Source organism: Brassica napus, chromosome A3, assembly GCF_020379485.1.
Source record: "Brassica napus cultivar Da-Ae chromosome A3, Da-Ae, whole genome shotgun sequence".
Classification (NCBI taxonomy): Eukaryota; Viridiplantae; Streptophyta; class Magnoliopsida; order Brassicales; family Brassicaceae; genus Brassica; species Brassica napus.
Window position 1 is genome coordinate 29,632,917 of NC_063436.1, and position 27,785 is coordinate 29,660,701.

Genomic DNA, 27,785 nt, shown 5'->3' on the forward strand with positions numbered 1-27,785 from the left:
GAGGCTTGCTCAGATCCACCGTCGCCGCTTTTAGCTTCCGGGAAGGGGAGTATTATTCAGCTCCGCTTTCGCCGGCTCTGGTTACGGAGAGTGGAGGCTTGCAAAGCTCCACGCTGCCGCTTAGAAACCCGGTGTCTTTTGGGTTAAGGTTAATAGTTTGATTTGGGTAAAGTTCGGTGAGGTTGCCATTAAGGTGAGGTTTGGGTCACCCCGGAGGAGATATCGTTAGACGATGAAGCTCTCCGGAGAGGGTGACGTCTTTCAAAGGAAGAAAGCAGTGGTTCTCGGTTCGATTGTCTAGGGTTTGAAGTGATTCAAAGTCGGTGGAGATCTCGGTGATCGATGGAACTCGCCGGCGTGAAGACAGTGCGGTGAAGAACGGTGACGGGTTCGTTTGGAGGCTTGTCTGTTTCCAAGCTCCGACGAACGCAGTTTTTTAGCTGGTATTGCCCCGACGGCGTAGCGGCGGAGGTGGTTAAGTCGAGGTAATGGCGACGCGTATCGCGTGAACAGAGCAGATCTGTCGGTGTGTCTAGCCTTCTTTACCGGCTCTCCGACCTCGTCGTCCGGTTTCTGAGGATGGGCTTTGGGCCCATTTAGGTTTTTGTTTAGCCCGTAGTCTTTTGGGCCTTAAGCCGGTTTGTTGCTGTATGTGGGCTTCGGCCGTTGCTGGGCTTGGCCCGTTTATTTAATAAAAAAAACTTTGGCGGAAAAAAAAAAGTATTTTTGTTATAAATAAAATTGACCCCAGTCAAAATCTTGGCTGGCTCCGCCATTGTACATATTACATACAAAAGGTGTAATAAATGTTTTGATCATATAGATATTAATTAGAAAAGGAGAAAAGAGAAAAAGAGCGGAGTAGCAGAAAACAAGGAAGCTGGTGGGAAAGAGGAGACAAAAGAGAAAGGCTTTAACTCCACGCCTTGCTCCAGCTTCCAAACATATACCAACTTCTCCACGATCCTTTTCCACTTTACACGTTGTATACATACACTCATTGTGGAGAAGTTACTCTTTTATAGAGTAGTAAAAAAAAGAGAGAAAATTTACCAATATTAGTCATAAAAAAGTTTACCATACATTTTCTTTTCTTTATAAATCAAACTAAGATCGTCGCTAAATAATAAACTCAGAATAAGATAGAACTAGTATAAACATAATTGGTAATGATCGGTAATTGTAAAGATGCATATCGAAGCTTCGTGGATTTCAAGTTCAGTCATTCAATACAGTTGCATACATGCATGCATACACGTCTTGTAACGTATACGCATATAGGTTCGTTCTTCATTACGTATACATACGGTAATGATAGTTGGGTATATATAAATAAGTTTCAAAGATATATACAGCAAGGGGACAAGCCAGACTGTGATGTTCCTCATTTAAGATCCCTTCTTACAAATCGGGAATTTTCATTAATCTTCTTAATCAAAGAAAATCACATCAATTATTGATTAGCTTTCTTTACTCTTTCACCTGTTTGGTTTTTGGTCGGTTGGTTAAGAGTTTTCCCACCGATTAAGTTTCGGCCCTAGGGTTTTCCGCATTGTAAAGGCGTATAAACAATTTAATTGAAAGATCCAAAAGTGAATTGTGTACGAACAGCTTTTTATCGTAAAAATCTTAGAAAATAGAGAAAAATAAGAATTTTGGTTTTTGAAAGTACTATATAATTAGTTCCAAAACTACTGAATAAGATACATGATTTTTTTATGAGTACTTCTCCATTTCATGTGAACGCAGTCTCAAGCGCAGAAATTACATCTGAAACAATCTACAAGCTGTAAAACCAGCTTTAAAAAACAATCTACAAGCTGTAATGAGGATAACTTTGTTACTTTAGACCATCCACAACGGGATTCCTTAAAGGAATCCTTAGCGCAAATCCTTGGGTTTGTTTTAATAAACTATTATTAATTATCCTAATTGAACTAAGGATTGGTCCGTGGAGAAGGATTTTAAGGATCAAGTCCTTGTGTACGTGTCATCGCTTGAGTGGGTCGGTTTCGGTTTAGGGATTGGCTTGGGTAAAAAAAAAGAAAAACATTCTCGACGGAAGGAAAAAAAAAAAAAGAGCTCTGGAGAGAAAGGCGACATCGCGGCGATCTCTCTCTCTCAGCTTGACGAAGGTAAATCCAGGCCTTAAAGTTGTAGATTTCTCGATTAAGATCAGTTTCCATCTTGTTTGTTGTCTAAAAAGGGCTGGGTTGTGTAGTTTCGATCGATTTGGGAAAAGTTTTGAAATTAGGGTTTCCAAACTATCTCGGAGAAAATCGATTTCGGGATTCTTTACTTTTGTAGATATGGTTTCCAAACAATTTTGGTTTCAATCGGAAGCAAATCTTCTCTTTATTTCTTATACGGTTAGAAATTCCATTTTTTGTTTCAATCGATTAACCGTTTCAAAACCTTTTATTTTTTGAATCGAAACCTGTTCTTATTGATTTGTCATTTTTAATGTTTGCAATCGATTACGACGAGATTGTGTTATCTTAGGTTTATTTGTGTTCGATTTCAATCTGTTCTTATGGATTTGTCATATTTGTTCTTATAAAATGATAATATTGGTTCCCTGGTCGTTGGTTTGATGATGATTATTGTTTATTGGTCGTTGGTTTGATGTTGGTTTGATACTCTTACAATCCGAGCCCATCTTACCATCCTTGGTCGTTGGTTTGCTGTATATAACTTGCATCATTTCTTTCAGGTAAACGAATATGGGACAGGATTACAGTTACAGCCAGCCATCTTCATCATCAAACTCTGTAGACATAACCTCCCTCCTTGAAGCAGAATGTCAGATGTACGCGGATGAAGCTGAGAGTAGCTACTTCAATGCTATGGCGACTGAGTACCAACCTCAACCAGAGGCTGATGATGGAATCCCGACTACATGCTACTGTGGTGCGGAGCCTGTTATCCGATACTCTTACACTCCTAAAAACCCATACAGACGGTACTTTACGTGCGACAATGCTGAGGATGGAGACTGCCACGTTTGGAAATGGTGGGACGTGGCGGCCATGGAGGAGATGAGGGACTTTCAGAGGGAGCTTAGGCAGCTTAAGGGTCAAGTTAATGAGAGTGAGCATAAGCTGTGTATCCTCGAGAAGACAGTATCCGAGTTTTCAAAGAAGGAAGCAGGAGTTAAGCTAATGGTCTTTAGCTTAGTTTTAATAGGGTTGGTGTTACTGATTCTGCGTGGTGAGTTTCTGTTCCTTGTGATTCTTTCATCTCAGTTGGTTAGCAATATGATAGTTTCATCTCATTTTTCAGGAATATTTGGAAATGGTTCAAAGGAATGTCGCGCGTTTCTGTAATAAGGTAAGATATTGGCATTTTTTTCGTAGGGTATGTACTTAGTATTTTGAATTTTCCTAGGTTGAATTTTGCAAGCTAAAATCATTTAATGAATTGGTGTTAAATGATAATATTTTGCTATCAACCTTCCTATCTGTTCTGATTTGATTGGCTTTTATTGCTTCTTAGTTAGTACTTAAACTTAGTCGAATACTTAATGTTCCAGCTTCCCAACTGCTTTGATTTGATTGCCTTAATTAGCTCTAAGTCATAGAAGGCTTACTTAAGCCTCTGTGTCGCTAGTAGAGTGGCACAGAGCAACCATGGCTAACTCGTCAAGCTATGTTAACCTACTACATAGTCAACATCCAGTTGACCTTGAATCACCCGAACCTTTTTGGTTCGGTAGCCAAGGTGCTGATGAGGCTTATGGGATGTCTGGTAGCCAAGTTCCTGATACAGACGCTGCTGTGAAGTCAACTCCCCAAGCTGCTGAGAGGAGGAAATGGACTCAGATAGAGGATAGAATCCTTATTGGAGCATGGCTTAACACCAGTAAAGACCCGGTCGTGAGCAATGAGCAGAGAGCTGGAGCATTCTGGAAGCGGATTGTAGAGTACTACAACGCAAGCCCTCTCCTGGTTGGCAAAATAGAGAGAGAGCTGGTTTCTTGCAAGCAGAGATGGGCTCGGATTAACGAGCAAGTATCGAAGTTTGCTGGATGCTATGATGCGGCTCTTCGGGAGCAAAGAAGTGGTCAAAATGATGATGATGTGATGAAAGCTGCCTTAGACTTATTCTTCAACAATTACGAGTCCCAGTTCAAAATGGATCACTGCTGGAGGGAGCTGAGGCATGACCAGAAATGGTGCTCCATGTTTAAGGGTAAGGACAGTGGTAAGGAGAAGCGCAAAGTGGTGGATGTTGATACAGAAGAAGAGGCTGAGGGTAGACCTCTCGGAGTGAAGGCTGCGAAAGCTGATCTTAAGAAGAAGAAGAGTGGCAGAGAACAGGAGTTGTCAAAGTTACAAAGCGTTTTAGAACTGAAAGGACAACTGTCTAGGCAAAAGATCCTTGAACGTTTACTCGCGAAAAAGGAGCCTCTCTCTGAGATGGAAACAACTCTAAAACTCAAACTAATGTCTGAATTGATTTGATGTTTATCTGTTCGGTTTAAGGTATTACTGTTGTTTTGAGTACTAATTTCTTTAAAACTAAACTAACTCTTCTCTTGATTCTCCTTGTTTCAGGTTAAGGCTGAAGTTGTCACGGGTGCATTAGGAGTAGGGAAAGTCACGGGTGCCTTAGGAGTACTGAAACTCACGGGTTCATCTCTTTCAGTTTATGTAGTATAAGTAGTTCTCGTTTGGTCTTTAGCTATGTATCACCTTCGCTTTCTTTCCTCTTCATCAAAACTTGACTTATGTTCTTGTGGTTTCTCGGAGATGTTGTAAGATGTTGCTACCATGATCTTCTAAAGTTCACAAAACCTGCTGATCTCTTGTAATATTTGCGTGTAAGAAGTTCTTCTCTTGATTCTCTTTGTATCAATATTAAATCTTGCTAGAATGTTATTGTTAACAGGATGGTCTCTTCATTCTGTTTCTATCAATATTAAAACTTGGTAGAATGTTATTGTAAAAAGGAGGTTCTCTTGGTAGTCTTTGAACTCAAATACTTGGTAGAATATTACAACTTGATATACTGTTTTAGTAAAAAGGATATTAAGACTTCTCTTGCTTCCGATTGAAACCAAACGAATACACTCTTAATTTTAAGCGTAGGACTATTGATTATGTTAACATAAATTTGGAATAAAAATTTTGAACTTTTTTTTTTTAAAAAGATAATAATTTAGACTTATACATAAAAATAACTTATATGGAAAATAACTTATACATAAAAATAACTTATATGGAAAATAACTTATACATAAAAATAACTTATACATAATTTGAGATTATACATAAAAAAAAACGTATATGGGAAAAAACTTATACATAAAAATAACTTATACATAATTTGAGATTATACGTAAAAAAACGTATATGGGAAAAAACTTATACATATAAATAACTTATACATAATTTGAGATTATACATGAAAATTAACTTATATGTGAAATAACTCAAGCAGGATGTCATCATCTTCATCCGATGGATTGGAAGAAAGATTAGACGAAGTTTTCGACGATATTTGCGAAGATACATTCAACGACATTCTCGAGGCCCAAACCAAGAAGCAAAAGAAACGTGCTTATATAGAACGAAACCGTGAAGCAGGACACAACCGTTTATGGAATGACTACTTCACCGAAAATCCGACATATGAGGCACATTTTTTCAGACGCCGTTTCCGTATGAACAAGGAATTATTCATGCGTATTGTCTATGGCCTCTCACAGAACGTTCCATTCTTTCAACAAAGAAGAGATGCTACCGGGAGGCTTGGTCTTTCTCCACTACAAAAATGTACGGCAGCAATTCGTATGCTTGCTTATGGTTCTGCGGCCGACGCGGTAGACGAATATCTCCGACTAGGTGAGAGCACGGCACTTTCCTGTTTACATAATTTCACTGACGGAATAATACATTTATTTGGAAATGAGTATCTACGAAGACCCACAGCAGAGGATCTTCAGCGACTACTCGATATTGGAGAGACACGCGGGTTTCCTGGGATGGTTGGAAGCATTGACTGTATGCATTGGGAGTGGAAAAATTGCCCAACCTCTTGGAAAGGACAGTATGCACGTGGATCAAGCAAACCGACAATTGTCTTAGAGGCTGTAGCTTCACAAGATCTTTGGATATGGCACGCTTTTTTTGGTCCTCCAGGTACCTTAAACGATATTAATGTCCTTGATCGGTCTCCTGTTTTTGATGACATTATAGAAGGTCGAGCTCCAAGGTTAGAGTACGTGGTCAACGGACACAAATATAAGTTCGCTTACTACCTCACGGACGGTATATATCCAAAATGGTCAACATTTATCCAATCTATCACACTTCCTCAAGGTCCGAAAGCAAACTTATTTGCTAAAGTTCAAGAATCAGCCCGTAAAGATGTGGAGCGGGCTTTTGGAGTATTGCAAGCCCGATTTGCGATTGTCAAAAACCCGGCTCTTACATGGGACAAAGAAAAGATAGCGAAAATTATGCGAGCATGTATCATACTACACAATATGATAGTTGAAAATGAACGCAATGGATATGCTCAAATCGACATCTCGGAATTTGAAGAAGGAAACGTCACCAGAAGTTCACAGGTGGAAACTGAAACCGACAGGCCTACAAATCTCAATAACATATTTGTCAATCAAAATCAGAAAGATCTTCGGGATAGGCGTATACATGAACAATTGAAAAAAGATTTAATTGAGCATATTTGGAACAAATTTGGTGATGAAGATTAATAATTATTGTATCTTTGAGTTTAATTATTATATTTTTTTCCATCATGCAATAAATAAAAAATAAATTGCAATTTAAAAAAATTAATTATTTTTTTATTCCTAAGGACTCCTAATTGGAAATCACCATTGCACACATTATTTTGACTAAAATCCTTAACTATTCAAAAAAAAAAAAAATTATTAAACTAATCCTAAGGACTCCTCCCACAAATCCACCATTGTGGATGCTCTTATATCTGCAAGAATAGTGTAGATGTTTGACCTTTTATGTAATAAGTCCATAATAAAAAGGTCTTAGGGAAGGATAGCATTCCCGTGATGGAGGCCGTAGGGTTTGTATGATTGTGTACAGTCTTTTCATTTCACCTTGCCTTATGTTGTGCGAGACAGATCATCCCTAGCTTACTCTTCTAATATATTTATAGCAATTTACCAATCAATTATGTGTGTATTACAACTATATATACCAGACTTATATACCAACTTTCAAAACTAACACAAAATTCATGTTGAAGTATGTTTCTTTAATAACTTCTTGTGTTAGTGGATTTGGAGTGAATAAAAGAAGAAATTTTAACTTAATAAATAAAAAAAGAATTTTAAAATAAAATTAAAATATCTTCTTAAATGATGTGAACCTAATTTAAAGCCTATGCCAAAAGCACATATAGGCTTTTGATTTCTGTATATCCCAATAGCATAAAATATACAAAGCCGAATTATCTTTACAATCATTTGCATTTGGATTTAAATAACCAAATGATTATAAACACAACCAATAGTAAGATAAAGATAGTTAGTGTTGAAACTAAACATCCGCATGCATAGAGCACTTAGATGAAAGTTAGATTATTAATTATTGAAAACCCTCGAAACTATCTGAAGAGACACATAGAATGGCTCCTTGGCATTTGGTTCAGCCCTTTTAGTTTATCTCATATATATAAGCATATGTTACACATCTTATTACATGCACTCACCCACATTGTATTCAACTCTTATACACGCAAGCAATTGTGTTAATGGCAACACATATTGATATCAACCAAAAGCTTAATGTATATCCAAGATCTCAAAACCAAGACCAGAAGAAGCTAATCACTCTCTCCCACTTGGACCGTCAATGTCCTTTACTCATGTACTTGGTTTTCTTCTACAAGAAGACCACGATTCGTGACTTTGACTCGGTCTTTTCCGACCTGAAACTCGGGCTGGAAGAGACTCTGTCTGTCTGGTATCCCGCCGCCGGCAGGTTGGGTTTGGATGGAGGTGGCTGCAAGCTCAACCTCCGGTGTAATAGGAGTGGTGCAGTCATGGTGGAGGCGGTGGCGACTGGTGTCAAGTTATCAGATCTTGGTGACTTGACTCAGTACAATGAGTTTTATGAGACTTTGGTTTACAAGCCTTCCTTCGATGGTGATTTCTCTGCGATGCCTCTTGTTGTTGGCCAAGTAAGTTTTATCGTAAATACTATTCATCTTCGCAAGAATTATGCTTAATTATAAAGTATACGGGTAAATCTTGTGTTTTGCTTTATGTAATATTTTATGTGTAATAGATCAATGTTTTCATCAATATGATTCGTGGTCAATAAGAATATACCTAGACACAAACATTTCGTTCGCTTACAATAAAGAATTGTGAGATCAAAGTCGAGCTATAACGTACTTAGAAGGGGTTATAAATAAGCAAGTCAATTTATTCTTGAAAGTTTTGTATGTTTTCTTGATTTGTGTAGGCGAAGCTAATATTCTATGTTTAGTCTTTAACGCAAGCATATTACCCCAGAAATTGGAAACCGTCTATTTTTATTTTATTATTAATAACAACAACAAAAATCTAAAGGATTTATTAATCCCTGTTCAGTGTTTGATCAACGACGTATAATAAATGTAGGTGACAAAATTTGCATGTGGAGGTTACTCAGTTGGAATAGGTACAAGCCATTCACTATTTGATGGCATCTCAGCTTACGAATTCCTTCATGCGTGGGCTTTCAACTCTCACAATCACGATAAATCCAATGGTAAGATTATTAATAAAAAGGATAATATGGTCATCAAACCGGTTCATGATCGAGGAAATCTACTGGTTAACGGGGACACGAACCGGAGTCTCGGAGTAACCATGGCTGCAGCCATTTATCATCTGTACCAGCTGATCAAACAAGCCATGATGATCCATCAGGGGAAAAACCATAATTTCGAGTTAGCGGACTCTAGTTTTGTGATCAAAACATTCGACCTTAGTGGTGATGCGATAGAAACCATGATGAAGAAATCACCAGAAGGGTTCATGTGCTCCTCCTTTGAGTTTCTTGCTGCTCATTTGTGGAAGGTAAAATCAATAAAGTTATTTAAGAACTTATTATTTCTCTAAATTTCTTTATATTATGTGGCTTATTAATTAGTAAGTTGGTATTTTTTTTTCTTTATAGTTTCGTTTTCATAATAGTGCGCCTTTTAATTTCAAATGAAATCACCATTTTGAATGTCTTTACGTAAACTTTATTTGTGGCATACTATAAAAGTAAAATAAATAAATCAAGAACTTTACTTATGTTTTATGTTTTTCTTGTAGTTGAAAAAAATGTTTTGTGTTTTTCTTGTAGTTGAAAAAAATGTTTTGTGTTTGCGTTTTAAATTTTGTCTAAACATGTTTTGAAAAAGGATAAATTATATTTTTCAAAAGAAAAAGAGATAAATTATCTTGCAAATATTTGAACAGTATTTTAACATGTAACACAAATGCAGTATTTGTATCAGAAATCATCAACGACAATATAATAGTCATTAACATTAAGTCTTTTTAAAAAGTTATCAATTAACCGTATATCATATATATACAGGCGAGAACAAGGGCCTTGAGGTTGAGGAGAGACGCCATGGTGTGTTTACAATTCGCGGTGGACATAAGGAAGAGGACGGTGCCACCACTGCCAGAAGGATATTCCGGCAACGCCTACGTGCTTGCCTCGGTGGCATCAACCGCCGGAGAACTACTCGAACAACTAACACTCGAGTCAATAGTTAAAAAGATAAGAGAAGCCAAGAACTCAGTTGACCAAGACTACATCAACGCGTACATGGAAGCGCTTGGAGGTAGTGAACAAAGAAATGACGGAAACCTCCCTCCTATCAAAGAACTAACCCTAGTCTCCGACTGGTCAAAAATGCCATTTCACAACGTTGGCTTTGGCAACGGCGGCGAGCCGGCGGATTACGTGGCACCACTGTGTCCTCCGGTGCCACAAGTTGCTTACTTCATGAAGAACCCTAAAGATGCTAGAGGGGTTATTGTGAGGATTGGTTTGGACCCACAAGATGTTAGTGATTTTTCGAAGCATTTCCTTGGTTTTTAATAGGCTGATGTGATAATTAATCAGTAGAATCTTTGTTTAATTACTATTTTGTGTGAATATGGCTCCTCTATATGCATGCGTGTGCGCTAAAGACACTTTTATTGTAATTGGGTTATGATGGATGTATAATGACATTTATAATGCTTTGTGTATTTGTCGTTATCACTTTAGTTTCTCAATATATACTTTATCTCTTCCGGATTTTCTGGATATAAATATATAAAGTTATGCTATATGTTATCTTTGTAGACTTTTTCTTTAGGTCCCCAATGGACGCTTAAGCCTGGTTCTGGCCTATATGGGTTCAGTTTACAGTGTCTCATGGTTGAGATAGAGCTTATGTAAGAGAATGTTCATAACGAGTTACAAGATTGATAATTTATAGACTAATCTGATATAGTTTCTTTTAGTTGATGTAGCCAAATTATTCTAGATAAAATTCGTTTTTTATGTACTGTTTAAAATTTATTAAACGCTTTTGGATCTCCCAAAGTTGCTAAAACCTGCGGGGAAACTTGTAAACAAGAGCTTGCAGTTTCTTTACAAAGAGAGAGCAAACAAAAAGACCAGAACCAAAGATAATACTAAATGATTGTGTTTGAAGAAAACACTCTTTCTCATGTTGACCAAGTACATAGAAAACATAAAACAGATTCTCATATGCATGTTCTGAGTGAGCTATTATGCCATCCAAACCCCAAATCTCCTTCAAATAACTCAGCTTGGCTCTGTTCCTGTTACATTGAAAGTAAATAATCATTTTGAATAAATTTAGCATTCTTTCCAAAAAAAAAAGAAGTAAATAATCATTAAATCTACTAGTGCAAAAATGGGCAAAGCAAATGGTTTGTTTATACCTTTGGCGTCATGGAGTTGACAATATCATCCAAGGAACCAGCATTTGAAGGCATTGAACCATTCTCTAGCTTCTGTTGTCCCACAAATAAACCTTCAATTGGATTGCTACTTCTCAATAGTTGAGCATCAGTCATTGGACCTAAGTTGTTCGCAGGCTGCTGCTTCATCTGTAATGGATCAATAAAGCCTGCTTGTGCAGCATCTGAGTTGCAGAAGTGGTTCCATTCCAAGGCGTCTGGTTTTGAATGAACACCACTCTGTGGAATGTTGGTTGACAATAAAGCGTTTGACCAATCATCAAGACGCTTGTTGATCTCGAAATGGGGAGACAACCCTGGGTTCAAGGATGGATATGATGACTGCTGGTGACCCTGGAGAACCAACTGATTATTGGGAGCAACCATTAGAGAGCTTTGTTGTGAAGTAAAGCTCGGAAAAGCCTTGTTGTTAAGATCATCTAATGGTGGAATTGGCATTCCCTGAAGTACATAACCTCCATCATTGTGGTTACGAGGAAGCGACGATGACACATGTGGGAACACTCCTCCAAAGGAGTTTAGGCGACCAAGAGGATAATGCCTCATGGTGGCAGCTCCACCATGGAACTGACCTGATCCAAGAGGTATCTGCCGTTGGTTGTGGAAGCCGCCAAGCCCTTTGAGAGCACTCATTTGCATGAAGTGTGAGTCTATAGCCGCCATGTTAGCTTGTTGATTAGCTTCATTTGTTATTTTCTTCAACGCAGAGCGGAACTTCTGCAACCAGAAGACATTGTAGTTATGTTAGTGGAAACCTTATTAACCAACATGGCCGGATCTGAGCACAACCTTACAAAACATCGGCCTTAGCCTCCAAAAATTTTAAACATTTTTTATATAGCCATAAGCCTTCAAATCATGAAAACAAATTTTAATGAAATTTTTTAAAAAAATATCTATAGCCTCTAAAATTTCAGGGATCCTAACGAATAAAAAGAATAATGGCCTCACACACACACCTGAAGGTGGCTAGCAACATTCTCTCTTGTGAGCTTATCAACATTCATCAGCTCAAGAATTTTTTTCGGTTGAGCTTCTGCATCATTTCAACTTATCAATCAGAAAAAAAAATTACTACGCAAAAGAAACTAACTAAGAGATGAGATCAAAGAATCATTTACTCTCAACTCCCAAATGATCAACAGCTGCTAAGAACTTATTGTGCAGCTCGCGAGTCCAGAGAACACGTGGCTTCTTCTGAGCCGTTGGATCATCGTTCTCATTCCCTCTTTCTTCATCTTCTTCTTCCACCTCTTCAAACTGATCTTTACGTTTCCTGTTTGCTTTCACACCGTTCTGATCAGAGTTTCCTTGGGAATGATCATCATTAATCACAATGCTCTTCATCTTCTTGAACTTGCTTTTCCTCACCACGTGTTGCCATATGTTCTTGAGCTCCTCAATACGCACCGGTTTAAGTAGATAGTCGCAGGCACCGTGCTTGACTCCTTTCATCACATACTTCGGATCGCTATGAGCAGACAACACTGCAAAATAATAATCAAATCATCACGTCACAAAGATCAATACAGAAACTAAACACAAGAGAGAATGGATTGTGCTTACTTATGACAGGTAAGTCCATTTCAAGACCAACGAGCTCAAGCAGCTTGAAACCGTCCATGTCTGGCATGTCGACATCGCTAATAACGAGATCAAACTTGTTCTTGTTCTCCCTCAACAGCTCCAGTGCGGTCTGCGCACTGTCCGTTGTTGTAACTGCACATATAATTAATTACCCCAAAGTAATTAGCTTTGCAATAATTTCCCCAAAAAAACTCTGTTTTTTTTTAAATAAACCAAGTCAAAAGATTTAAAGTCTGAAACTTTGATTTTTATAGTAGCATATATGCAGAGAATTAATACAACTTCAAATAATGAATCTATCTAGATCTTAATTTTGATTACTCAAAAGCAAATATGTGTGAAAACATTAAGAGAGAGAGAGAGAGAGAAGGGACCATGGTATTGGCAGCGGTGAAGGAGAGTTTCGAGAATACGGAGACAAGTTTGGTCATCGTCAACGGCAAGAACTCTCATCCCCACTGGAAACTGGTCCACTGCTTCAAAATCTTGTTCCACAGTCATCTTCTTTGGAGATTTTCAACACAGACAAGAACTAGGAATTGAAGTAGAACAAGGACTTTGGAAACAAATATGATTATTAGTAGTAGATTATATAAAGATCCAATGAATGGGTCTGTAAAAGAGATAATGATTTACGAGAACTTTTTTATGAGAGTAAAAGTTTTATTTTTCATCTGACGAGATAGGAAGAAAAGCAAAAGAGAATCTAAGCTATATATGGTTAACTCAAAAACTCTGTGTATGTGATAAGTCTTCAAGACTGGCCAATTAAAACTCATTTGAGGAATTTTCTTCTTTTTAAAAAATATGTATTTTTCTTTTTATCTTTTCTTACCGCTAGAAAACAAAAGACATTTTCGGACGAGAATCTGTTAGAAAATTCAGTGAAACGATCGATCATTTGTACGTGAGAGTCACGCGCCTCAAGGACCGGAGTTCTGTCATTGGGTTTGGTTGGCTTCTTTTGACTGTCTAGGAACTTGTCGGTTCAATTTTAACCAAGTCTCGGTTCGGTTTATATACTTGTCGATTATAATCATACTAGATTATATACTTCCTCCTCATCATCCACATTTCGACTTAGATTTTTTTTTTTACTTTTTATTTATGTATAGAAATGTGGATGATGAGGAGGAAGAGGCCAAACCGGAATCGTCAACGGAATATTCTGGTATAACTAAAATTATTGATTTTTTAGTTGGATAATGATGTTAATTACTTAGGGAAGAAAACTTATAGGAATGTAAATAAAGATAAGAATGGATAGAAATGGGAAAGTGTTTATGTATATGATTCTGTATATCATGTAATTAAGATTTGAGATATGTTTCATATATTGTACAGAGTATTGAAGGCAGGAAATATAATTTTTAGATATTGCATAAATGAAAACTTTCCTAAATCTATGTCTTTCGATTTATTGACCGTCAAAATCGACTGTGTGGCAAACTGATTTATCATAGCAATTAACTGCAAATTATAGTAATTTAAATTTAAAAATTAAAATAAAATAATAACTGAGAAAAGACAGGCTTTTAGAGAGAGCATGGTGAAAGTTGGGAAGTGCGAGACACGCGTGAGCGTACTTCATGGCTTTTCCCTCTTTCGTGCAGTTTCAGAAAGATTCAGAAAAAATACGTATCCATAATAAAGAACTAATAATGGCTAGTGCCGATGATATTTTAAACACAAGTACATTGTTACTTGGATAAACTTTTTTTTTAATAATACTTGGATAATATTTCACTCTAGTTATACGATATTTAGAAGAAGAAAAGTATGATTAGAAAGATGTTTACAATTTAGCAGATTCCGTGTAACGTTAAAAGGACTTAAGTCAATGTAATTGCTAGATTAAACACGATATTATCACCGGCCATTTGTATCATATTTGACTTAATTAAGTTATAATTAAAAAAATTATAAGACAGAAACTATAAGTTGAGTAGCGATGAGAGTAACGATAAATATCTTAGAATAAAAACTAAGAAGTCCTTGAAATTTGGGTCCCATCCACATTCTTAGACTAGAAACAAAAGCTTCATGAATGCAAAATAAGATCCCAATGATTTAATAGACTTTGTGTATTAATATTGTATATATCATAACAATCATATTGTATGCTTTCTTGGATTGGTCACCTACCGTGTTCGTTTATGTACCTCTCATTTCCTATTATACTATAAAGTATCCTACCTCAGAAAACGAATTTTCTTTTGGCTTAGATTAACAAGATAAACATTATGATCATTGTCTATACTGAATATGCAAGTTAAATGATTTAATACTACATTTATATAACGTTTTGTTCTCCAATATTATAACAAAATCCAAGGATACCAAAAAAACAAAAACTACAAACTGTAACTCCTAAACGTTTCTAGTTTATCAAGCAACTCAAAAATTCTTACCTATAATCAAAATTAATAATATCAGAAATATTTTCTGTATAGAAAAAAAACTGATAAAACTGCTATTGACGAGTGACAAGGCTTGATAACCATAGAATAAATGAAAGCATATTTAAGATTTCACTTTTTCAAAGAAAATCAACATACGTCCGATGCAATGCATTGGAAAATAAAAGACAACTATCTAATACAAATTATTATCATTAATAGTTCCCCTAGTTTTTTTTCGTCTTCTAAAGTGGCAAAAGAGAGATTAAAGAAATATGTTTTCTAGAAGATCCATGTTATGCACCAAATCTGTCAAGATTCTACAACTTAGTTATTGGAATTCACTTGTCATTAGCTACTCTCATTGGCTATGGCTCGTAATCTCATATATATATATAAACACAATATTCACATTTAAACATGATAGAGAAGATGTTATAACAGCAACACTTTGGTGTAATGTTTATTAAAAATGAAAAAAAAAAGATGCTGAAAGACTAGAATGTAAAAGAAAACAAACAACTAATAATAAATGAAGGGGAAAATCAAAATGAATCTAAGCTGAGTTAATCTTGTCTCCCACAAGGGCTAACCTCAGTATTCAATAATATGCTTCTTGTTTAGTTGCTTCCTACTCATTTCCTCTCACTTATTTATGTTTTCAACTTCTCATACATATTTGAGGAAACTACGAATGATATTTCTATTTATCGTCAACTCTAGTACATCATATCATAGTGTTTACTATTCATAGTAATCATTATCAAGTAATTATAAAACAGCTAGCTATGAACAATGGATGATGATGCATAGGATTGTTTTCATCATGAACCTTTTATTCACTTCAATTGATGGAAAACATATTTGATAGCATGTCGTTGACTTAGTTGTAGGTCCTCGTGTTGGTTAAAAGACAAGGAGTAATCCTACTTAGCTATTATGGGGAGCTATTAACACTCTCATCATTGTTATAACACAAAGTACGAATTTTTACTGTATGACTAGTAATATTGTCATGATCATCTTCATATAGTACATGATTTATTCCATTTAAAACATTGTATAAACTGAGAACATGATAATCAAAAAAATGTCAAAACAATGGGAAAATTTACTTTGCGATGAATGAATTTAGCTTTCTCAACCATTGAATGAGCTCAATCCTATCTTTATTCATCATATATTCATGCAAGAAAAAGCAAAGCTCCGAGTCTATCCCTCTTACTCGCAAAAACTCTTTAATCGCCGTCTGAAAATCATACTTCAAACTCCTGCAAAGAAACAAAAATAAAAATCACAAGTGCATTTTAACTAGAGCTAACGTTGTAAATCTAACTCACTAAACCTAAGTGATTCTAGAAAGCAGAGAGATTTGAACCGTACCCGAACTTTGGTCCCATGTAAGGCTGACCAGTGATTTTATCACGTCTAAGCATGTAAAGGTTTTGAATTTCGATACGGTTAGGCCAGACGGAACAGAGGAACTCCATGTCTTCACTCCCATCAGCCTTGGAGATGTCGACGAGCAGGCTAACGTGAAGACGGACATCGCTCCCTGAAGCATCTAAACCGGTTCTTGGAACAGCCATAAACCCATCGAACATAGTTGCTTCCATTTTGATGGTTTCGTCTTCTCCAAATTTCCCTTTCATCACAATGCATTGCTCACCGGGACGATCCTCAACAGAGAATGATTTGAACTCAGTCGCTGGCTGGCATTAGTTTTAAAGTCAAAACAACAATCAGAAAGAAACGGATCTCTTCCCATTTGCTTTGATATTGAACAAAACTATAGTTTCTTGATGTAAGGAACAGAACAGTGATTCTTGTCATTAATCTACCTAAGATTGACAACCCTAAACCCTAAACCCTAAACCCTAAAACCTAATTTCTAGCTGAAAACTCAGCTCTAAGGGTTTGGATAATGAAATCAGATATATACCTGATGAGGAGGAGCATATTCCGATTGATAGTCGATCTCGTTTCTTATGATTCGAAGGAGGTTGGACCGGAAGGGAGATTGCGCCGACGCGATCGCTGCGTAGGATCGCCGCGAAGTAGTGATGTCTCGCGATTGGGGAGCTGGTAACAGAGGATAACATCGAGCCCAAGAGAGAGATGGAGATTGAGGATGAAAAGTGCGAGCTTTCGACGAGAGAGTACGGAGGAGAAGAGCCATGGAGGTTCTCATGGTCGCCGTCGACGCCATTAGGGCCTCGTTTGAGTGGTTTTCTGATTCGAGAAGGTGGTGGGAGTTTCAATTGAGCTTAACCGGAATTGAACCGGATCGAAATAGCTGGGCCGATTGTGTTTTTTATTTTAGTGATAATAGAAAGAATCAATGGGCTTGAGTATAGCTACTAATTATGTATGGGCCTTAACAGTTTAAAAGGCCCATCCATTACTTGACTAGGGTTTCCTCTTATAAGTTAAAAAACGTTAGTCGCCATTTCTACTCGTTTCTGCGCAGCTGCACATCCCACGACGTCAAGATGGTAAGCCTCTCTGGTTGTTTCGATTAATCGTTTGTTTCTCCTGTTTGAATTGAGTTAAGAGCTTGATTATTAGCTAGAAAATGAAACGAAAGTATTGATTTTTGTTATTGTTGTTTGTGTGAAATGGAAACGGAACAGCCGTCGCACAAGTCGTTTATGATCAAGAAGAAGCTGGCCAAGAAGCAGAGGCAGAACAGGCCTATTCCTCACTGGATTCGTCTTCGTACCGACAACACTATCAGGTTCGACCATAAATTTTCGTTTTTTTATTTTTAATTTCCCAATCTGTCGAATAGAAACATGTAGTTCGAGTTAGGACGGAGACAGTGAGTTAGTTCGGGAACCAGAGATGTGTAGCCGTCTTGCTGTTGATTTAGGGCAGAAGACAGTGAGTGAGTTCGGGAACCAGAGATCTGTAGTTGTCTATGTGTGTTGATTTAGGACATAGACAGTGAGACATTTAAGTGAGTTCTGAAACGAGACATTATTTTTTGTTCTAATGGCTTCGTGTTTGTTTTTTTCAGGTACAATGCCAAGCGCAGGCACTGGCGTAGAACCAAGCTCGGATTCTAGATGAAAGCTTCATCTAAAAGTCTCTTGTTTTCTGTTCGGTTTAGCCTTTCCTCTTATGTTGTGACATTTTCATTTCCTTTTGTAAGACTTATCTCGTGATTTTCCATCAAATTTTCTATTTATAAAATGACATCTTTGCAGACGTGTTATTTGTTTGTCCAAGTTTCTTGTTTATTGGTTGATTTCATATCAACTTCTGGCAATTTAGACCATGGATTAGGATTTATTTATCTTACTTATAGACTGACCTATGAATAAATGGGTTCTTTGATGTGTTCCCAATCTGTTCTATTGGTACTTTGTGCTTGCTTAGAATCTTACAAACTTCTTGTTCTATGTAGTTGATTCTGAAAATAACTGTAAGCACTCAGAAGTATGTTTTATGTAGCAGACGATGTAAAAGATATTAGAACGTTAAACAATAAAAACAATCAAGACTCGAGAGATAAGTAAAAACTATTGCTCCTCTATCAATGGGAGTATCCGAGTACAACAATGCTTCTGAAAACACAATTAAAGGTTCCTTGACAAAATGTCTAGCCATCATTGTGCTTATTCAATTAGCCATCTCTTTCAAATAAGTTCAAGAAGATGCTAAAAGGGTATATTATATAACTTAAATTCTTATTGTCAACTTATGGAGACCAAAACTCAGCTTACGTTATGGTATGAGTCGATGATGGCATCGGCAAGATACTCACATTTCGCCATAGATAATCCAGCAAGCGATATCCTCCCGTCTTTAGTCATGTACACATGCCACTTGTTCGTCATGTTATCACTCTGCTCATTTCACAACAACAAAAAAAAACACAATGCAAACTCAAAACCCATTGTCTCAACAAAGCCAATGAGTATGAACATTTTGAGGAATAAGCAAACCTGAGCTTTGTTGAGGCCGGTGAATGAGAACATGCCAATTTGCTTCAGAATGAAAGACCAGTCCTTACCACTCTTGTCTTTTGAAACCAAGCTATCGTACAACCTTTGTCTCACTGTCTTTATCCTCCCCGCCATCATTTCCATCTCTGCTTTCCATTCACCGAACATAGTTGCATCTCCCACCACATTAGCCACGATCCTCGCTCCATGAACTGGTGGGTTCGAGTACATAGGCCTAGCAATCCTTTTCAACTGGCTCTTCACCCTGAAAAGGAAGTAGTGTCACTCTGGAAATTTCTGTAAATAATAAGAAATTTGATTTAAGTGTTTTATTACCTTGTAGCGGCATCGGCTGAAGAGCAGACAACATTGATTGCACCAATTCTTTCAGCATAAAGACCCAAGTTTTTACTATATGACTGAGCAACAAAAAACTCCATTCCACGCTCAGCAAATAATCTCACAGATGCTGCATCTTCATCAAGGCTTCCACTAGCAAATCCCTGGAATATAAGTGTGCATGTAGCATCAAAAAAAAGTTGAGTAGCTCTCTTGGAAATTACTCACAAGCAAGTTTCTAAAAAATCAATCTAGGCGGTAAATATATAAATCATAGCCGAAATGATTTTCTTAAAATTCGATTGAAGTTCAAATTGGTTTAAACTATCCTAATCTAACCTATACTAAAAGGGTTATATGAGCATCAGTGAAGCTGTCCACGTAGGACAATTAAATCAGCCAATAAAAAACAATTATTTTGCCACGTCATATCAGTTCAAATCGAAATGCATAAAAACAGGCTTCTTCATGTGGGTTTATAATATTAAGGATTGGCCCAGATCGAGCCCACCTCTCAAATGAAACGTTGATCGTTTCTTTCATACGGACTCCGTCTTCTCCGTTTCCTATACCAGTAAATCTCCATTAGTCTCTTCAACAATCAATTATGTTCTTCACTCCCCTCTTAAAGAATTCGTTTCACTTCCCTTTCTTTCTACTCCTTTATAAACTGCTTCATCTACACTTATCTCAAATAAATCTGAAACTCTCCTAAGCTAAAGTAATGGTGATGAAACCCTAGACGGAAGTCTCGAGCTCTACCTCTTCGTCTTCTTCGGTTGATACCACAGTGATTCAGTTCGATTGATCCAGTTCGAGATTTTTTTTTTCAGGTTTGGATTGCAATGTTTGGGTTGAAGAAGCCTCTGGAAAGACTTTCCAAGCATCATAAGCCTTCTTCTTCTGCTTCTGCCTCCAAGTCGAATCCTTTTGATTCAGTTGATGAATCAGATGGCAATAAAAAGCACACCTTGAAGCCATCAAACAAGATCTCCCCTCAACCTTCCCTACCTACTACTAAGAAGAATCACGGCTTCAACCCTTTTGACGATGTGACGATGAGGAGGTGGTTGAGAAGAGATTGAAACCTTCTTTCAAGAATCATTTCCGTGAATCAGGAGGCGTGGAGAACCAGACGGTTCAAGAACTTGAGAGCTATGCTGTGTACAAGTCCGAGGAGACCACCAAGACCGTGCCAGGGATAAGTAGCGCAAGGGATAAGATTTCCTTATCATCAAAACAAGGAGAGAAAATCACGAGGACTCACCACAAGGCTGTTGACATCGATCATGATCTCACTCGGGTAAAAAGAGATGAGATTGAGATTTTTATAAATTATGAGAAACTTATTGTTATGTTTTGTGTTTTGGTTTCAGGGTGAGAAACTTCTAGGAAGCCTCGGAGGCATTTTCTCAAGGACCTGGAAGCCTAAAAAGACTCGGTCTATAACCGGTCCTGTCATAACTAGAGGTATGCCTCTTCTTAAGAAATGAATCTCTTTTGCTTTGTTACTTCACCTAACTCCTTCATTTTTTGTTCTTCTGAGAAGGTGAATCCCGTAAGAGAAGAGTTAACAACTTAGAGACTAGAGAAAAGCTGGGGCTGAACCATCTACCTAAACCAGATTCAAGAGCCAATGAACCTCTCCCTGAATCAGCTGATGCTTATCAGAAAATAGAGGTGTGGATCTGTGATCTCAAATGTTCTGTTTTTGTTTGCCAGTATATTTAAGAATCATGGTGAGTCTGCTGTATTAACAGATGGAGAAAGCAAAGCAGGACGATGGGCTTGCAGATCTAAGTGATCTACTCGGCGAACTCAAGAACATGGCTATTGATATGGGAACTGAAATCGATTAATTGGAATTAATATATTCTGAATCCATTTTGGTTGTGCTTTCTTTTAAGGGAAATATGGTAGAATCAGGGATGAGAAGGGCCGCAATACGTTGTGGAATCGAGATAGCGTTTCTTATGGATGAGAAGTGCCACAAAACATTGTGGAGTCGAGATAACGTTTCTTATTAAAAAGAGAGAGAGAGAGAGCGAATGAGCCAGGTACAAGCGATGGAGAGAATGTGGTGGAGCTTTTGTTTAGTTTTGGTTTCTGGTCAGAGAAGTACACGCAAAGGAAGCAAACATCGTTCTTATTCAGGTCATTCTTGCTCTTAAACATTTCTCAGTTTTTGTTTTCTCAGAAAGCCACATCTCTGCTATAGTGTTTCCATTTAGATTATCATCACTTTCCTTAAGTATTGACGTGATGCTCTATCCTCGGACTCAGGAGTCAAGTAGGGTCATGTTCTGTAGTGATATATATTGCCTTCTCCTTACTGTTGCAGTATTACAAAATGATTTCTATAAAAGATGAATGCAAGTATCTCCATATAGGAGACTTTTTAGGTATATTACTTCTGTCAAGCACAAAGAGAGGACTTTTCTGCAATCCAAGCCTTAAAAGGACATTTTTCATCTTGATGCACCTTTGATACTTTTATCAACACGGTGGATTTCATTTCGAGATGTATTTGTTATACAGTTGTGCTCGATATGGTTTACAAATAGAGGATACATAAGCTGACAAAGGAGCTGAGTGTAGAGATACAAGTTAGCTTCTTTGAGGAGGCAAATAATGCACACTACAACTCAGTTTCCATTGGATACGTTGATGAAGTGACCTCGGTATTTATAGGAAGTTGCATCCTGATGGGTCAGGTGAGTCAATTAAGTTTGGAGTTGTACTGAGCTCAACTTTCTTTTGCTGATACCTTTTATTGAATTCAGGTTGTTAAGAAAATAATTATTTTAATCCTGGTAACAACTGGCTTTAAGATAGTTTTGAGTTGAAATTTTCCAAATTAAACTTTTTTTTACTTAATCATGCTATTTGGTTAAACATGTTTCAACATTTCTCTGGTTTTCAAAAGGTTTTTCAGGCGAAGTTTAAAAAACTGAAGTAGGTAAGTTAATCAAGATTTTCCTGTGTATTTTTCGTATGATCTATTAGTTGATGAAATCATAATTGAAGTATTGGTGCAATGTCTTAGTCTGCTATATGTTAGGATCAACGGTTTCCCGAGGAAGCTCGAGCTATGGTACTGAATACTGTTTTATCTCACTGCCATTGGCTGTGAACTTCAAGACGAGGGATTGGATTCGCGTGATCATTGGAGTAGAGGCACGAAAAGGCATGCTGGAGATAATGTGGTGAGCTATTAGGTTTAATCACGTCCATTTTCAAAGTCTCTTAGTGTCCTCTTATAGAATTGCTATGTCTATAACTTCTGTCTATAAGCGATTTTACAGGGACATGCGCAATAAATTACATGTATATCCAACAGCAGCCACAGCCGCAGACCACATACAATTTATCAAACGCTTCCATCTGTGCCTTCGTCTTAACAGTCTGTGTTAGTTTTAACAAGGCCTTTTACCGGATTCTTATCAATGGTTTAACAATAGCTCTTTCGATAAGCAAGTGAGTGCTCAAGTTCGTGGAATGTGAAGTTTTTTAAATAGTATTTAGTTTTTGCTATGTGTTTGAGTTTGTGTTTGAAATTGTGTTTGTGTTCTGTTTATTTTGTGCGTGTTTAAATAGCTTGGATAATGCTGTGTCTTAGATTCTGCTTTTGGATGGTGAGAAGATACAAAAACAGAGATAATTGGCTGTATCAACCTGTTGATCAAGCCAGACCAGAGGACTGGTCTGTTCAGTTTGAAGTAAGAGAGAGGCAGATAGAGAGGTACATCACCTTAAACATTGTATGCTCTTGGGTAACGAATGGTCTCTCCTTGAAGCTGAAAGATGATCTCTTGAAGCTAAAGAACCCATCACTAGAGTCAGTAAAAACAGAAAGTAAGTACGGAGCATATAAGATATACGAGGCTAAACCAATCTTCTTTAAGGAATCATTTCACTTATCCTGGGTTCATGTAATTCTCAACAGATATTTTAGCAAAATCTCTTTATCATTGATATTATAGGCTAATCATCAACCTTTATGTCCTCCTGTAAGTAACAAATATATTAGACACTTACAGAGTGAGTGTGGTCCTTAGCGATATTTTGGTTGCTTATCATTGTGATCTTGAAGCATAGACTCATACACATAAATTAAGAAATCAGATCAACTATGGAAATATGAGGAAATACAGTTATAAAAAGTTACTTTTACATAAAGTATGTAACGAATGGTTTGACTTTCTCATTGCCATAAAATTGGCCACATGTTTTGAAATATTTGTGTGACCATCTCTATAGAAGAGTTAAAAGAACGTTACAGTAATAATACTTTTGATCATAGATAGTGGTGTAAGTTCATAATGGCATTGAATACAAAGCTAAGCCAAACTAAGTTAGTAAATGTTGAAAGCCAAAACAATGTCAGCACGAAAGAGAAACTTAAAGCACAGAAAACTATTCAAAAAAGAATAAGCAAATATCCTGTTTTGGGCAACATAGAGAGGTATTTCATCTTAATTTTGGCATGCTACTTGGCTCGAGAATACTATAAACTAACCCAACAAAATTTACAGAATCTTACAATTTAGCAATCTTCATGAGAATCTCCAATAATTTAGTTTAATCTTCTAATATGACCCACCCATAAATCTTAGAAGTTTAACCAAAAATAATTTAACTACTCATGGTCATGTAATTTTGTACTGTCATTCAAAATCTTTATTAAAATATAAGTTATTAGTGTTTTCTTAATTGTAACGAACATTTTCTATTTGTCATTCATATTTCAACTTACTATATATTTCTTATGTAAAGTATTTACATAAGTAACAGTTTGAGAAACGCTAACAGAAGGTAATGACTGAAATTTTGATAATTCGGAGTTGTGATCTTTTTTTCTTTTTTTTTTGTAACACTAAGAGTTGTGATCCAATTTTCTTTTTGTCAGCGAATTGTGATCCAATTAGAAAAGAGAAAATGTAAAAATACTATATATGTGTTGGATTTTCTATTTGAAACTATGAGATGTGCATAAGTTTGGATCAGTAGTGATTAAAAAAAATATTTTCATAAGAATTCAAATATGTCAGATAAATAAGCATTTAGATTATAAATACAGTTTAATTAACTTTTTATTCATTCACATATTCATCATCTCAGATATATTTTTGTATCATCAACAACTTGAACTTTAAGTTTCAAGCATTTTAAACTAAAGGTACAGTTTACTTTTTTTAAATTAACCGTAATTTATATGTATTATATATGTTAAATGTAAATATATTTGTCTGAACCCGGGCGTAGCCCGGGAAAGTCTCTAGTTTAGTATAAATCGGTTAAATTAAGTAACAAGGTTAGTGCAAAATTTGTCTGATTTCTTTTGTGTATAAATGTTTATAATTCATCAAAATAATTTTATTATTAAACCCCAAAAAACTAAAATATTGCTGTTAATACTTTGTGCTTGCTTAGAAATAATTCGTTAAAGCCGAAGCCAGGCCCCAAATAATCAGCATAGCCAATAGGTCTCTATACAAAGCGTCTAGCTACCGCCTAACCATTTCTTGAACATTGCTCCTAAGTGTAGGGAATGTGATACCTACCTGGTATGCAACATCGAAAAACGGTATATGGTTCTTCTCCTGAATGACATCAGCTATTTTCACCCACTGTTCTGGTGTTGGGTCAATCCCAGTTGGGTTGTGAGCACATCCGTGAAGCAAAATGAAAGATCCTTCTGGTGCTTCCTGTATGAACCATCCTAATTCATGAGGGATGTTCTTTGATAGTTTTATGGAATGATACATCACATGAAAACAAACCTTAATATCTTGAATCATCCCCTCAAAGTCCAAACCAATAGTTTTTGGATCATAGTAGCGGTATTCAGACCATGGAACTTTGGCATCATTGAAGATATTCTTGTGATTACCTGAAGTAGTATTAGTTTGTCAGTGGATAAAAACATGTTACATATGAATGCGTTATATATTCATGGTCATTGCAAACACGCACCCCATGTTGGTGCTGATATCAGAACTTTAGCTCCAGGGAAGTAACGCTCAATGAGAGCTGCTGCTAACCGCAGTGAACCGGTTCCGGAAAGACCCTGAATGGTTGCCACCTGGGGGTTTGGAGCCAAGGGAAATGAATCAGCTAGACTAAAGCATAGATGAGAGCAAAGGAACATGAAGAGGGAACACATGAACATACTTTTTGTTCCTTAATAACAGGATGACCAGCTCCGAAAAGCAGCTCAGCAGTGGCTTTGTTGAATGCAGCTAACCCCTCGATTGGTAGATACTGCAGTTTTCATCCAAGCTTAAGTAATTTTTAAGCATATTCTGATTATCTAATTGCTTGTAAAACACATTTTTCAAGTTACCTCTTTATTATCTCCTCTCTCTAACATCAAGTTCTCGGCCTAAAAATATAAAATTAAGAAGATTAACCAACACTTAATCTGTCAAAAACATTCAGCAATGTGACAAAACTTAGAGAGAAAGTCTAAAACCTTCAAACCTTTTTAACGACGTTAAGCACATAAGGCTGGAGTTCCTCAGTTCGATAAGCACCAACACCGAGATTGAGTTTAAGCTCGTTAGTGTCAGCTTTGAATGCTTCGCTGACTCCGAGAATAGGGTCTGGTGGTGCCATAGTTATACCCTCGAAACGAGAAGGTTTCACTGAAACCGACATGGTCACCCGACTAAGAGACTGTAACAAAAGCCACTTTAATCAGATATGCTAATGCAGATTACAAACTACAGTTACCAAACTTAGCTTTAAAAGTCATTTAGGCTGTTCTCGTAAAGACAGTACCTTTGTTCTCAGGAAGGGGTTCGAACCTGAAGGTCCAAGTTTTAGCTTATCCTGAGTAAAAAAAAACGAAGGCAGGTTGTGAATAAGAGATGCGGAATCATTTTGCATTATTGGTCAGAGGCTAAGAGCTAAGCAAATAGTTTTGTCTGCTAAATCTTCATTGGTTCTAATCTAATAACGGGCGACTAAGAACAAGTACCTTGTTAATCTCGCGCGGTAACAGAGAAGTCCAGCCGAGAGAGAGCATTGAAGAAGCCATTGAATCGATACGGATCAAAAAAAAAAGCTGCAAGAGATCCTAAGTCAGTGAGAGTGAACTTAGACTACTTAGTACAAGGATACGCTATTCAGACAGATGACGTGGTGTCAAGATGATCCACACAAGAGATACAGAAGAGATGATTAGTCACCTGAACTTCGTTACAACCGCGCGGTTTCGAAACGATCAGATCGAGATTAGTGTCGAAAGAACAATGGATCACGAGACGATAAGTACGAAGTTAATTACTCTAGACTTGTCTTGATAGAGGGTATTATGGTCACTGCACAGTGTTTAAAAATCTAGAAAGTACAAAAGAGTTTGGATTCTGTCTGGATAGTAGTTGATGACTTTGTAACAGTTCAAAGCTGATATAACAAATACAGTAATTACAAGTGAATACCCCTGGGAAACCTCTGTTCTCACATTTTCACCCCCTATAGTTCTTAGGTAATCAGATCGAACCTTTTTTATAAGCAACAATTATTTGCTTTTAAGACGATGATGGCGTTGTTAACCGGATAAATGTGGAAGATCATAAAGGAGACGACCATAACGTTGCATCCCATTCATAGATAATTAGAATCATGTTATCATAATATAAAATCATAATTTCATGGATAAATTTTGACGATTTAAGTGTTTTTCTCTAATTTTTCAATCTGACATATTTAAAGAAAATAAATACAATTGCTTACAAGATTACACGTAATGTTTGGAGTTTTTCATATGATATATTTTTTTACGTTTTCTTTCTACTGGTTTGGCTTTTCAAATTGGTATCTATTTCAAACTAGATTAGCAATTGTTTGACAGTAAAAAAATCATATAAAATCATTAGAAGAGTAAAAAAGATATTTGATGATTCTCTAGTAATTGTATTTATTTTCTTTAAATATGTCAGATTGAAAAATTAGAGAAAAACTCTTAAATCGTCAAAATTTATCCATGAAATTATAAGCGAAGCAGACTAAGAAGATGATTTTTGCTTCTAAACGGCCCATCAACCAATCTTTTGTCCATTATCATGATTCTTTGAGCTATACATACATTTTTAAAATGTTTTGAGCTGCAAACTCATTTAATATTATTTCCAAAATCAAAACGTGACGTGTATGTATGTTTCTGGAAATTTGATTAACGCCGTAAAGAACGTGCACAGGTTGGAGAGAGCGTTTAGAAACCACGAACCACATCTTCTTCGTGTGTGTGCATTATCGGAACTGGTCTGGTCAATAGAGTAAATAGGTTAAAATATGAAGGGTTAGTTTTAAGGAACGTGTTAATGTCTTATGCCGTAATGATGATATATGGACCCACTCCACGCAAGAGAAAGCAGCTGACTCAAATGAGAGACGCACATTCTAATAAGGGTCGTCGTGGGATCCAATTACTCTCGGTTCCTAATCCACTTAATAATTTTCATGCGCCTCTTTCACGTTAAAGCTGATATATAAGTATACTTTAAATATAAGTTAATATTTTGGTCG

The 27,785-nt window shown here is 36.7% G+C and overlaps 8 protein-coding genes and 2 pseudogenes across 8 annotated transcripts; 7 read left to right on the plus strand and 3 right to left on the minus strand.

Moving 5' to 3' along the window:
- The first annotated feature begins 1,285 nt into the window (after positions 1 to 1,285).
- Positions 1,286 to 3,775, plus strand: LOC106420366. Its single transcript, XM_048765810.1, has one exon. It carries the CDS (start codon positions 2,724 to 2,726, stop codon positions 3,324 to 3,326), a length of 603 nt encoding a protein of 200 aa, XP_048621767.1. The 5' UTR covers positions 1,286 to 2,723; the 3' UTR covers positions 3,327 to 3,775.
- On the plus strand, positions 3,630 to 4,463 carry LOC106420367 (glutathione S-transferase T3-like). Its single transcript, XM_013861212.2, has one exon. The coding sequence runs from the start codon at positions 3,630 to 3,632 to the stop codon at positions 4,461 to 4,463; it is 834 nt and encodes a 277-aa protein (XP_013716666.2).
- A 980-nt stretch (positions 4,464 to 5,443) lies between these two features.
- LOC125607230 lies at positions 5,444 to 7,279 on the plus strand. Its single transcript, XM_048777101.1, has 3 exons — positions 5,444 to 6,005; positions 6,144 to 6,272; positions 7,266 to 7,279. Exons 1-3 carry the CDS (start codon positions 5,444 to 5,446, stop codon positions 7,277 to 7,279), a joined length of 705 nt encoding a protein of 234 aa, XP_048633058.1.
- A 287-nt stretch (positions 7,280 to 7,566) lies between these two features.
- Positions 7,567 to 10,234, plus strand: LOC106420394 (brassinosteroid-related acyltransferase 1-like). The gene is made up of 3 exons (XM_013861232.3): positions 7,567 to 8,172; positions 8,618 to 9,058; positions 9,570 to 10,234. The coding sequence occupies exons 1-3, from the start codon at positions 7,744 to 7,746 to the stop codon at positions 10,080 to 10,082; spliced, it is 1,383 nt and encodes a 460-aa protein (XP_013716686.1). The 5' UTR covers positions 7,567 to 7,743; the 3' UTR covers positions 10,083 to 10,234.
- Positions 10,235 to 10,575: 341 nt separating this feature from the next.
- On the minus strand, positions 10,576 to 13,310 carry LOC106423400 (annotated as a pseudogene).
- Positions 13,311 to 15,945: 2,635 nt separating this feature from the next.
- LOC106420282 (uncharacterized protein At2g39795, mitochondrial-like) lies at positions 15,946 to 17,222 on the minus strand. The gene is made up of 3 exons (XM_013861142.3): positions 16,907 to 17,222; positions 16,348 to 16,676; positions 15,946 to 16,235 (listed from the first exon to the last, which is right to left on the minus strand). The coding sequence occupies exons 1-3, from the start codon at positions 17,171 to 17,173 to the stop codon at positions 16,076 to 16,078; spliced, it is 756 nt and encodes a 251-aa protein (XP_013716596.1). The 5' UTR covers positions 17,174 to 17,222; the 3' UTR covers positions 15,946 to 16,075.
- A 145-nt stretch (positions 17,223 to 17,367) lies between these two features.
- On the plus strand, positions 17,368 to 18,181 carry LOC106423387 (60S ribosomal protein L39-1-like). Its single transcript, XM_013864162.3, has 3 exons — positions 17,368 to 17,459; positions 17,598 to 17,701; positions 17,984 to 18,181. Exons 1-3 carry the CDS (start codon positions 17,457 to 17,459, stop codon positions 18,030 to 18,032), a joined length of 156 nt encoding a protein of 51 aa, XP_013719616.1. The 5' UTR covers positions 17,368 to 17,456; the 3' UTR covers positions 18,033 to 18,181.
- A 297-nt stretch (positions 18,182 to 18,478) lies between these two features.
- LOC106423385 (aspartate aminotransferase, chloroplastic-like) lies at positions 18,479 to 26,619 on the minus strand. Its single transcript, XM_022717027.2, has 12 exons — positions 26,447 to 26,619; positions 26,236 to 26,322; positions 26,037 to 26,087; positions 25,737 to 25,931; positions 25,600 to 25,638; positions 25,428 to 25,517; positions 25,230 to 25,338; positions 25,037 to 25,146; positions 24,818 to 24,961; positions 19,251 to 19,417; positions 18,915 to 19,179; positions 18,479 to 18,815 (listed from the first exon to the last, which is right to left on the minus strand). The coding sequence occupies exons 2-12, from the start codon at positions 26,293 to 26,295 to the stop codon at positions 18,684 to 18,686; spliced, it is 1,362 nt and encodes a 453-aa protein (XP_022572748.1). The 5' UTR covers positions 26,296 to 26,322; positions 26,447 to 26,619; the 3' UTR covers positions 18,479 to 18,683.
- On the plus strand, positions 20,099 to 23,238 carry LOC111200350 (annotated as a pseudogene).
- Positions 22,579 to 23,402, plus strand: LOC125591484. The gene is made up of 2 exons (XM_048765813.1): positions 22,579 to 22,730; positions 22,873 to 23,402. Exons 1-2 carry the CDS (start codon positions 22,579 to 22,581, stop codon positions 23,234 to 23,236), a joined length of 516 nt encoding a protein of 171 aa, XP_048621770.1. The 3' UTR covers positions 23,237 to 23,402.
- Positions 26,620 to 27,785: the final 1,166 nt, after the last annotated feature.

What these genes read in the sequence shown, in the direction of transcription:
- LOC125591484 (XM_048765813.1), top strand. Translation starts at nt 22,579, where the DNA reads ATGTATATCCAACAGCAGCCACAGCCGCAGACCACATACAATTTATCA. An exon ending in ATAGCTCTTTCGATAAGCAA is followed by an intron (nt 22,731 to 22,872) that starts GTGAGTGCTCAA and finishes GCTGTGTCTTAG; the next exon opens with ATTCTGCTTTTGGATGGTGA.
- LOC106423387 (XM_013864162.3), top strand. An exon ending in CGTACCGACAACACTATCAG is followed by an intron (nt 17,702 to 17,983) that starts GTTCGACCATAA and finishes TGTTTTTTTCAG; the next exon opens with GTACAATGCCAAGCGCAGGC.
- LOC106423385 (XM_022717027.2), bottom strand. Translation starts at nt 26,295, where the DNA reads ATGGCTTCTTCAATGCTCTCTCTCGGCTGGACTTCTCTGTTACCGCGC. An exon ending in AGAGAGGAGATAATAAAGAG is followed by an intron (nt 25,518 to 25,599) that starts GTAACTTGAAAA and finishes TGAAAACTGCAG; the next exon opens with TATCTACCAATCGAGGGGTT. An exon ending in GGATGATTCAAGATATTAAG is followed by an intron (nt 24,962 to 25,036) that starts GTTTGTTTTCAT and finishes TGGTTCATACAG; the next exon opens with GAAGCACCAGAAGGATCTTT.
- LOC106420394 (XM_013861232.3), top strand. Translation starts at nt 7,744, where the DNA reads ATGGCAACACATATTGATATCAACCAAAAGCTTAATGTATATCCAAGA. An exon ending in TGCCTCTTGTTGTTGGCCAA is followed by an intron (nt 8,173 to 8,617) that starts GTAAGTTTTATC and finishes TAATAAATGTAG; the next exon opens with GTGACAAAATTTGCATGTGG. An exon ending in TTGCTGCTCATTTGTGGAAG is followed by an intron (nt 9,059 to 9,569) that starts GTAAAATCAATA and finishes ATATATATACAG; the next exon opens with GCGAGAACAAGGGCCTTGAG.
- LOC106420282 (XM_013861142.3), bottom strand. Translation starts at nt 17,173, where the DNA reads ATGGCGTCGACGGCGACCATGAGAACCTCCATGGCTCTTCTCCTCCGT. An exon ending in AATATGCTCCTCCTCATCAG is followed by an intron (nt 16,677 to 16,906) that starts GTATATATCTGA and finishes AACTAATGCCAG; the next exon opens with CCAGCGACTGAGTTCAAATC. An exon ending in TACATGGGACCAAAGTTCGG is followed by an intron (nt 16,236 to 16,347) that starts GTACGGTTCAAA and finishes GTTTCTTTGCAG; the next exon opens with GAGTTTGAAGTATGATTTTC.
- LOC125607230 (XM_048777101.1), top strand. Translation starts at nt 5,444, where the DNA reads ATGTCATCATCTTCATCCGATGGATTGGAAGAAAGATTAGACGAAGTT. An exon ending in GATGGTTGGAAGCATTGACT is followed by an intron (nt 6,006 to 6,143) that starts GTATGCATTGGG and finishes TTGGTCCTCCAG; the next exon opens with GTACCTTAAACGATATTAAT.
- LOC106420366 (XM_048765810.1), top strand. Translation starts at nt 2,724, where the DNA reads ATGGGACAGGATTACAGTTACAGCCAGCCATCTTCATCATCAAACTCT.
- LOC106420367 (XM_013861212.2), top strand. Translation starts at nt 3,630, where the DNA reads ATGGCTAACTCGTCAAGCTATGTTAACCTACTACATAGTCAACATCCA.